Below are 11,188 nucleotides of genomic sequence, written 5' to 3'. Positions count from 1 at the left end.
CGAGCTTGCATTGCGCCGCCTTGTTGACCCTGTGGGGCTAGGGCCTGTTGCGTCGGCTGAGGAGTTCTCGAAGCCGAAGGCCTGTACTGCGGGGTCTGAGGAGGAACGGGAGCGTAATGATGGACGACTTGTTGCGGGGCCGATGGAAATGCTGTCGGCGGAGCCGAATAATAAACCGGTTGAGCGGGATACTGAGATGGATAGGGCGAAGGCGGTGGAGCATACGCGGGGGTGGTAGATGGTGCGGGCGTGAAGCTCACCGAGTACTGTTGCGGCGCGTTGTGGCCCACATTGACGGCATTGACCGATGCCTCCTTACTCCTTCTGCCGCCAGTGTGGGTGGCTGCTGAGGCAGTCTTCCTCGAGGACTCTCCTTCCCCTTTCTTTGTCGGGCCCTCTAACCTTCCGAGTTTGATGCCCAGGTCTACCTGCTTCCCGGCCATAATCATCTCCGAGAAAGTAGACTTGTGACCCATGAGGTGAGAGTAGTAAGCCCCTTTGAGAGTCCCATGAAACATTTGGATTTGCTGCGCTTCGCAAATTGGAGGGAAATGTTTTGCTGCTTCCGAACGCCAATTCGTGGCGTAATCCTCAAACTTCTGCCCCTCTGCCATTTCCATCGTGCTCAACTCGAGGAAGGACGGGGGCATCTCCATGTTATACTCATACTACTCAACAAACTTCTTGGCCAGTTCGGTCTAGGAGGGGATGTCTTCCGCTCGGAGAGATATGAACCAATTAAGAGCCGGTCCTGACAGGCTTTCCTAGAAAGTCGCGATGACGAACTGTTCGTAGTCCCAGTATTGAAGCATCTTTCCGTTGTAGTGACGGAGGTGGTGTCGCGGGTCTTTAGTTCCAACGTACTTTTGAAATTCGAGTACCTTGACTTTCGCGGGTAGCTGCATCCCCGGGAAGAGAGTCGAATCTTGATAACTAGTGCTATGTCGGGGATCACTAGCTTGGAGGGCCCTGATAGTCTCTTCCATCTTCTTCATTCTCCTCTCCTGCTTGGTTTCCGTTTCGGGAAAGAAATTTGTGGGTGGAGCTCTGGGGGCCGCTTGAGTCGGCGTGCCCGGTTCGGAGAAAGTAATATTTATGGGAGGTGGAGCTTGGTAAGGGAAAGGCTCAGTTGTGTGAGCAGGAACAGGGGCACTCGATGCCGGGAAGCCCATCGGCGGAGGAGCAGTGTAAATGGTAGCTGGAGCTGGCACGGGCACGGGAGGTGGTGCGAACATAACCGGATCTGGCACGGGAATCGTCATGGGCGGAAGTGAGGCAATTGCTGGAATGGTGGACCGAGGAAGGCCAAAGTCGACCGGGTGAATTGCCGGCGCGCGCGTCGGATGAAGAGCGGGCACTGGGATAATTGTCGGCGCGGGGGCGGCCGCTATGTCGCCTTCTGGTTCATGGGTTGGCGGGACCCAAGGAGCGGGATCGACAGTTGGCCCGCGTGCGAGAGGCGGGATGGAGCTCGAAGACGCGCGATTTGGCCCCCTGAGCAAGGCCATCATCTCGGCAATATTAGTGGCCATTAAGTCAACCGCGTTTTGAAGAGTGGTGACGTTGCCCTCAAGCGTGGCCATGCGAGTAGGATCATGGGCAGGCGGAGGTGCTTGAGTGGCCGACGACGGCACATACATCGGTAGTGACGGCGCGTACCCAGGTGGTGGTGGCCCGTATCCCGGCAGTGGTGACATGCTTGTTGAAATCGGTTGTGGGAGATGGGCCGAGGGAGCTCCATGATGTGCTAGTGGCACGCCTGTGGAGGTAAGCGGTGGTGGTGCGTTCATCGTGGGATGTGGAGAATGAACAGGCGTCGATGGTGTATTCCCCTCGAAGACAGCGAGTTGATTTTCCTCTGCCATTCTTAATTGGAAGCGTGTGGGATACCGGTGGGGCGCCGCCAGTTGTTAATACCTGGATTCCATAAGTGTGTGAGTTTCGATGTAAGAATATTCTCTTTAAAATAAACATACAAAGTAATAAAAAGAAAGGGAATGCATGAGATGCATGAATTTTTTTTAAAAACTAATGTCGCCATGGAAAGCGCCGGTTTCAGGTGAGGGCCTAGTAGAGGTATCTATCCTAGGATGTGCGTGGACCTCCACGGGCCCTCTTTCTGGACCTCTCCAATGCAGCATTCGCTTGCGCCAACTCCTGATCACGCCTTTGCAGTTGGGCGCGAGCCTGGGCAAGCTCCTTCTGTAGTTGGAGCTGATCGCCAAGCTGCTCATTCTTCTCGGCGACTTCCTGGCGGAGGCGGTCCCTTTCAGCCCTGAGATTGGCGAGCTCGGCTTGGATGGCCATGTCCGGTGCCGGTGCCCCGGATGATGTGCTACTCTCGACCGGAGGAGAGTCTGTGAAATCATCATTCTCTGATGGACCCCATCGATAAAAGCGGAGGATATATTCCTCTGTGGCTTGAAAGTCCCGTTCGATTTCACTTAGGCGATCTATGCACGTCTGGTCCTCCCGCCAGGTGTATTCGAACTTGGTTCGCGCCGTACCTTTGGGAACCGTCTGTAAGCCACCTAACTGCCTCACTACTCGCGCCGGAAAATAGGTGGTGGACCCCGCATGGCTCACGAGTGGTATTCCGTTAAAATCAAGACATTTAAGGGTCATGGGTCTGGGTGGCATCCACGCGCCGCGCCATTTAAAGCCCTTTGGTGAAATTTCGCGAAAAATTTTGATCCACTCGGAGACCTTGCGTTCCTCCACACGCAACAGAGGTAGTAACCGCGAAATGATAGACTCCGGACGTGTGAAAAACATAACCGGACGAACAAGGCCGAAGGGGTTTGCATGGCTTTGGAGCCAAATTTGCAAAAGGATTGGGGACCCTCTCAACCTTCGATCGGTCTTTCTCGTAACGCGATCAAGGGACCGTATGGTCTCGGCCAACAAGGCCACCTCGTACTCGCGACCTCCCATCACTTGGAGGACAACGCTAGCTAAAGCTGCGTCAATGTGACCGGCCGAGCGAGGGAATAATAGAGTCCCAAAAATTAAGAATAAGATCACGTGACATAAATTCTTTTGTAAAAGATCCCCTTGAATATGCAAGTTCGGCTTGTAGTTGAGACCTATGCACCCCGAGTAGGCGCGATACCAAAACAAGTCGGGTGGTATGGAAGTTAGATTCCACAATGCCGTGGGTGGCTGTAATTCTTCCGACGAGAGTACGATATTCCTCGATGGTAGGTGTGAGCTCGGTACCTTGGATGTTAAAGACAGCGTGGGCTGGGTCCCAAAACGTCACCGATGCTCCCAAGAAGTTCCAATCCACTCGGCAGATGGCTAGCATTGGTATATCCCCAACAAAGGTCTTGATGTAATCGCGGTCGACTTGGCGCAGATAAGCCCAGATATGATTGATTTCCTCGAGTGGTGGCGTGACCCTGTTGAGGTGTGGAAAGGAGATCGAGCGCGCCATCTCTTACCAAGATGAAAGGAAAACCGATTTAGGACTAGTTAATACAAATGACACCTAATTTTGAAATTATATGATGCATGGGTACAGAAAATAAATGCCCACGGCTTAATGTATACAACGTACATTTCTCTCAAAACAGAAAAGGACTCAAATGGCGCAGGCCGACTCGATGGACTGTTATTGAAGTCGGGTTGGAAGATGGCATGGAGCTCCTGCATTATGCATGATTGCGGCACTACAAGGATCGTGCTACCTAGGGATGGGGGCCCCCGACTCAAGGGTGTCAATTCCTTGAAATCGAGCGGGATCCTTTTCAGGGCCTAAGCGACAATCGAACTGCGCGCCGTACCCCTACTTCGAACCCCTATATAACCTATGCTCCTATTACCGGTCGTGGGACGCGACCCATAGGTACCTAGAAGCTAGTATGATATGCAATGCGTGTGCGAGAAATAAAAGTGTGTAATAAGCGAAAAATTACGGAAAGCGATAAATAAACAAGCAAACAAAACAAGCGAGAACGAGCCCGAACATTCTAAGTGTCTCCAGTGGAGTCGCCAAGCTATGCGCACCCGAACTTCGTCTCGTCCGGGCACGCATGCGCGCGCCTAAATGCAACGCGGCTTGGGATTGTCCACCTTCCCGGGGATGCGCGACGGACGCACGTGAGAAGGAGTCGCCACTACCAGTTTACGACCCGAAGGTCGAGGGCCGGTGAGTCGCCCGGGTCTAGGGGTATGGATACACCTAGTATGCTAAGGCAATGGTCTTGTACGGAACCGGAAATTCCGAATTCGGGAGTTCTATTACGTGTGGGCCTATATCCCACACGCCCTTTCGGTACTCTAACTTGCTAGGCTTGCCATTTTATTTATTTACCGCATGATTTAGGATTGCACTCGACTCGCACGTTTTGACACCGTAAATTCGAAAAGACACTTGAACCGTCCACTCTCCGACCGGGATTATTACATGAATAAATATACATCATAAACCCTTACATTATTCTCTCAAATAAATAAAAGACAAACTACAATGACTAAATTCCGGTCGGTTCGCATTCGGCCAATATTTCACTCATGCTCACCATATGGTTTTGGGAAAGACCGGAAATTAAATTAAATGCGCACTCGGTGTATGGGGGCATTGGACCCCGTGATCGACGGTTATGGGTGTTGGACCCAGTGTGAATCGAGTCCTAAAGGATCGGGCTCGATCCGCATAACAAACAAGTGCAAAAATGTAACAGGCAAGCTCAAATAAACAAACAAAGGGGGTTTCTTGTGATCGCCGAATTTACGTGAATTAACTGATTATTAACCGGGATATATTAGCATACAAATCCTACCTTAAAACAAACAAAGGGATGATGGATAGGGTATGTAGCATTCGGTATTATTTTAACGGACCCGACAGACATGATATTTGTAATCAAGTCTCGAATGTGTGGGTTATTTTTAAATTATTTTGTATCGTGACAATATGACTTTTACATATTAAGAGTATTTTCACCTAAAACCCAAAACCTAACCCTCTACTTGACTATTTGCCCATGTTTGATTAAACCGAGTTTGTGATTAATTTGTTTTCCCATGTTTTGACCAATTCTATGCACAAACCTACGCTAAGATTACGGCAGGACAAGAACCGGTAATCATGCCCTTGAATCGGTAAATATGTGTGTGTATGAAAATCAAGATTACGTTGCACGTATCTCGGTGCTTTTGAAATTGTGAATTTGAAAAGGGCATGGCTAACAGTTCTTGAACTGTCGACGTGATTACAAATTGTTAATTGGTTCATACAATTTGTTTAAAGAAGTCAAGTGATTTAATTTAGCCAAATTTAACGTCCTAATTATCCCGTGTGTAGAATTTTAGGTTAATTAAAAAAAATTTCCGAATGCTTTAATCTACGGATTTCGAGTCGTCGGAAATATCCATTAATTGACCGCCCGATAAACTCTAATTTCCAACCGTCTTGAAATTTAAAATTTTGATTTCACGTCGAGTTTGCATGATTAAACCGATTCATATGAAGTTTCGATTAAAATGAAAAAAAAAATAAAGCGTTTAAACACGGATTAATAGCACATTATCACGTCAAACACGATAAACATACATATTCTACATAATCGGTGCCGCCATGATCACGATAAGCACATACAAACATACGCAAACATAATATTTAATGGAATCAATAAAACGACAACAACTCATGGAAGCGAGAAAACATAAAAAAACACACATTGTCATGTTATATACATATAATTACTAAACAAAGATATTTGAGCGGGGCACACGCGTCGGGAATCCAAGTAGGAAAGGATTAGGTATCTTTAAAAAATGTCCAGGGACTGAATTGAATAATTTTAAAAGAACAACAAGGACTGATTTGAAAATTCGGAAAAATTCAGGGGACTGATTTGAAAATTCTGGAAAATTTCAGGACTATGTAAAAATTACTGAAAATGTCCCAGGATTTTTTTGAAACGAATTTGAAAGTTTGGGCTGATCTGGAAAGCGAAAAATGCTCCAGGGACTAAACTGAAATATCATGAAAAAATTCCCTGAATAGGTTTAGAAATTCTGAAAATTCAGGGACTGATTGAAAATTGATAAAATGACTAGAACTTGACTGTAAAGAATTTTAAAATTCGGGGCAGATCTGAAAAGTTGGAAAATAGCCCTGGGACTAAACTGAAACAATTTGAAAAGTTCCTTGGGATGGTTGAAAAATTCTGAAAAATTCCAGGACTGATTGGAAAATAATAAAAATGGCTAGGACTTGGTTGAAAATAATTTTAAAATTCGAGACAGATCTGAGAAAATAAAAATGCATCGTCTGGACTGAAATGTGACAAACAGAGAATTTGTAAAATCAAGTTCGAAAAAAAAATCCGATCACCCACGTTACCCAATAACGCTCATTTCATATCATATTCATCCAAGCAAACATTAATATTCAAAAATGGAGCCCTAGACATACCACTAAGTCGAGGATTTACCTTATTTGAGAAGAATAGGGGCAGATCTGTAAATAAAAAAAATTCGCCGGATCTGTTGGGCTGTTGGGATAATGGGCCGAACTGGGCCGAAGGGCTGACTGGGCCGACAGGGGGCGACACTGGCGGGCTGTCGCTGGAATCCGGGCTGGGCCGAATCAGGCCGTTGCCGGGTCGGGCTGACTGCTGGACTGGGGTTTGCTGCGACTGGGCCGGGCTGCCACGAGTTGGGCTGCTGGCGTTCACGGGCGTTCCCTGTGCGTAAAAAAAACAGAACTCGACCCGGTAAGAACTGACGCCGGGAATCGACGAGAGAGGACACGGTTTGGGGCGGTGGTGACTGGTCACAGCGATTTCCAACTTCGAGGGGTTCCGGTGGTCTGTGGAGGAATTGGTTCCGGGATTCGGTCCGGATTCGAACGGAGGAAGACAAGCACTGCGGCATCCGAGCTGGGGGCACCGCTGGAGTTGGAGGCCGAGAAACTCGAGCTGAGGGACCAGCACCAGCTGAGGGAGAACGTCGTGAGGGATAGCGTGGGCTAAGCTCGGTTTTTTTTTTCGACCACCCGAGAGAGATAGAGAGAGAAAGAGAGAGAGAGAGAGAGAGAGAGAGAGAGAGAGATTTTTCCTCCTCTTTTCTTTTTATGCCTCAGTCCCCGGTCCCCAGATCATCCGCTGAGGACGTAGGAGCCTCCTATCGGAGAGCTGTCGTTTCTTTTTTTGATTTTTTTCGAGAGAGAAATCCGGCTAGGGTTTTCTTTCTTTCTATTTTTCTCCTTGTTTCTTCCTTTTTAGTTTCAGTTTTCTTTTTTTTTTCTTTTTTTTTCTTATTTCTTTCCCTTTCAGCTAACAAAAAAATGGAAAGAAGAAGAGGAGAGCAGCTAGGGTTTTCTCGTTTCGGGGAAGAAAGGAGCCGCGGGGAAGGAAGAAAGGAAAGAAAAGAAGAAGGAAAGAAAAGGAGAAGGGAAGAAGGGATGGCAGGGAAGGAACGGGCGGGAAGAAAGATGGCAGGAAAGTCAAACTGTCAGTTTGACTTTTTTTTTTTTTTGGTAACGGTCGGTAAGACCAGCTCTGACCGACCCTGCCCATTCGTCCTGTTGGTCAGACCGGCTCTGACCGGTTCTGACCGACTTGACCTTTTTTTTTTTAAGATAATTCAAATTTAACGCGCGTAGAGATCAAAATCTCGTCTTTGCACTTGGATGTCCAAAAATGATCCGAGACCGGCATTGTGTTCAGAAAAATTTACGGATTAATATTATGCAATAAAATATTTTTCTAGCCTTGAGTTTTCTTCCCGGATTTTGAAAATTGACATCGACACGCGTGAAATTCAAAGACATCCCGTAAAATATTTTTATAAAATTGATGTTAAATTAGAAAAATGTCACTTTTTCAAAGGCCATGAATGCTCGAGCAATTTGCTAGAAATACTTCCCTCATACGGGGTGACGATTTTGTCACTTTGGAGTCGGTGGACCGAAATGGGGTGCTGACATATGTGACAGTGTATGCATATATAAGTGTGTACGCGTATAATTGTAGGAAAAGTCAAAGTTGAATTATTCAACTTTAATTAATCCTACTAATTTAATAAATTTCGGGTGTTGCATCGGTGTTTCTTTCGAGTGTTGGTCGCTAGCACTGCCGATCTCGAAGACTCGTCGACAAAGTCGGTGTGGATACCGGTAGAGGCGTCACGCGTAAGACGCTCGGTCGACAATTTTAAATATTCCACGTACTCTTTTATTTACTCTTATTCTTCTAGTAGGTCTTGGGATTAGTTTCACGGGTAGCAAATTTTGAATTTCTATTCCTTTTACGCTTCCGTAGATCCTGTGAAACTAGCAATTGGTATCAGAGCCTAGCTAGTTAGAATCTGAGTAGATAATAGCATAAAATATGATTTTATGCTTGGTATTGATATTTGCGATGCATGACTGTTAGACATGGACTAGGTCCTAGTTGTGTTAGTATAATAGTTATACGTGTGGACTATTATGTAATGGTTACATAATAGTGTATGGTGAGATCGATTAAATGTTAATAAAATCCCTCAAAATGTTAAGTTCATATCCTTCCACAGTGTAACGCTCGTCAAGACCAAGATCGATAAGTGTGTAGACCTTGCCCTCGCAGGATACGCTCATCTATCCTAGTAAGACGTGGTGTTTACAAGTGCGTCGGACTTAACTGAGCAAGCCTAATAGGATTAAGAGTTCAGAGACATGTAGTTGGGCATCGATCTACAAGATAGATTTGAATAATGAGTTATTTACCCAACTAATCAAGAGTTGCATGTGATGCAATTGGGAAAGTGAGTTCCCTACCTAAATAGCCAGTTCTGGGTGAATCAGCCCTCGCTGACTCAGAGTTTGGTGAGATATGGATCTTGTACTACTATGAGAATGATATTCTCTGAATCAATGGTGAGGGTCATTGATTTGATATAAATATTGGGAGCAATATTTAATAAAGTCCTCATTGAATATTGTTATGTCATAATACTTATTTTGCATATTTCTGTGGTAGTTACCATGGCAGGTAGCACTTCTAATACTTTCTGTTTGCGATCCGTCCTTGATAATGACAAACTGTCAGGGAATAATTTCCTAAGTTGGTATCGAAACTTGAGAATTGTTCTCACCCAAGAAAAAAAGTTATATGTCTTAGAACAACCTCTTCTTGCGCTACCACCTGACAATGTCCCCCCAAGCTGAGAAAGATGCTTATAGTAAGCATCATGATGATGCCGTAAACGTTGGATGTCTCATGTTAGTCACCATGGACTCGGAGCTTCAGAAGCAACACGAGAACATGAAGGCGTACGATATGATCGTGCATCTCAGGCAGCTCTATCAAGAGCAGGCCCGACATGAGGGATTCGAGATTTCTAAGGCACTCTTTCAAGCAAGGTTGACTGAGGGCAGCCCGGTAGGTTCTCATGTACTAGATATGATTGGGTACGTCGAGACTCTAGGACGACTGGGATTTCCTCTGGGTCAAGAGTTGGCCACAGATTTAGTCCTACAATCACTGCCCAGCAGTTATAGTCAGTTCATCATGAGCTATAATATGAATGACTACAATAAACGATTGCTTGAACTGCTTAACATGTTGAGAACAGCTGAGCATGATATCAGCAAGGGGAAGTCCATTCTAATGGTCTAGGGGACCAAAAGAAAAGGCAAGGGTAAGAGTAAAGGCAAGAGGGCTAAAGGTGCATCCAAGTATGACTTGGGTGCGTTGAAGCCTAAAGCCAAGGCGGTGAAGGATGATTATTGCTTCCATTGTGGCAACACTGGACATTGGAAGCGGAATTGCAAGGTATACTTGGAGGAGTTGAAGAAGAAGAATGGAAGTGAGACTTCCACTTCAGGTATCTATGTTATAGAGATTAATGTATCTACTACTTCTACATCTTGGGTATTAGATACCGGGTGTGGTGCTCATATTTGTGGAAATATGCAGGACCTAAGGGACAGTAGATCGTTGGCAAAGGGCGAGGTGGATCTACGAGTTGGAAATGGAGCAAGAGTTGCTGCATTAACTGTAGGGACTTATCACTTGGTTTTGCCTACTGGACTAGTATTAGATCTTAACGACTGTTATTATGTACCTGCTATTAGTAGAAACATAATATTTGTTTCTTGTTTGGACAAGAAAGGATTTTGTTTCACTATCAAGAACAAGTGTTGTTCTATGTACATGAATGATGTATATTATGGCAATGCACATTTAAGTAATGGTCTGTATGTTCTTGATCTAGATACGCCTATTTATAATGTGAAAACTAAACGGCTCAAATCTAATGATTCGAACCCGACTTACCTCTGGCATTGTCATTTAGGCCATATTAGCGAGAATCGCATCTCTAGACTCCATAAGGATGGATTACTGGACTCGTTTGATTTAGAATCGATCGAGACATGCGAACCTTGCTTAATGGAGAAAATGACTAAGGCCCCTTTTACCGAAAAGGGTGAGCAAGCTAGTGATCATTTGGCTCTCATACATACCGATGTATGTGGACCAGTGAACAAGCTTGCTAGAGGTGGGTATCTCTACTTCATCACATTTACTGATGATTTCAATAGATTTCGATATGTGTATTTGACGAAAAATAAATCTGAATCCTTTGAAAAGTTCAAAGAATTTAAGAATGAAGTGGAGAATCAGTTGGGTAAGAGCATTAAAGTTCTTCGATCAGATTAAGGAGGTGAATATTTGAGCTATGAGTTCGCTGACTATGTTAAACAGTATGGGATTTTATCTCAACCGACTCCACCTGGAACACCACAATGGAATGGTGTAACTGAGATGAGGAATCGAACTTTATTAGATATGGTTCGATCTTTGATGAGTCATGCAAATTTACCTGACTCCTTTTGGGGATATGCTCTACAGACAGCTGCTCTCATATTAAACAATGCTCCATCGAAATCAATTGAAAGGACACCGTATGAGATGTGATATGAAAAACGTCCCAAGATGTCTTTTCTAAAGATATGGGGTTGCGAAGCTTATGTGAAGAGATTGTCTTCGGATAAGCTTGGCCCTAAATCGGACAAATGTTACTTTGTGGGGTATCCTAAGGAAACTCGAGGATACTATTTCTATAATCCCATCGAGGGCAAAGTGTTTGTTGCTTGAACTGCGGTATTCCTTGAGAAAGAGTTTCTCTCCAAAGGAACTAGTGGGAGGAAATTAGAACTTGGGAAAGTTCTACCACAAAATGACATTGACCA

The 11,188-nt window shown here is 45.2% G+C and overlaps 1 protein-coding gene across 1 annotated transcript; it reads right to left on the bottom strand.

Annotated features, from left to right (window-relative positions):
* Positions 1 to 764: 764 nt before the first annotated feature.
* On the bottom strand, positions 765 to 1,697 carry LOC116193819 (pollen-specific leucine-rich repeat extensin-like protein 3). Its single transcript, XM_031522569.1, has 2 exons — positions 1,146 to 1,697; positions 765 to 899 (listed from the first exon to the last, which is right to left on the bottom strand). The coding sequence occupies exons 1-2, from the start codon at positions 1,695 to 1,697 to the stop codon at positions 765 to 767; spliced, it is 687 nt and encodes a 228-aa protein (XP_031378429.1).
* Between the last annotated feature and the right edge of the window lie 9,491 nt (positions 1,698 to 11,188).

This window comes from Punica granatum, chromosome 2 (genome assembly GCF_007655135.1).
Source record: "Punica granatum isolate Tunisia-2019 chromosome 2, ASM765513v2, whole genome shotgun sequence".
Lineage (NCBI taxonomy): Eukaryota > Viridiplantae > Streptophyta > Magnoliopsida > Myrtales > Lythraceae > Punica > Punica granatum.
The sequence above is the reverse complement of the archived record's forward strand: the minus strand, read 5'-3'. Positions and strand labels throughout refer to the sequence as shown.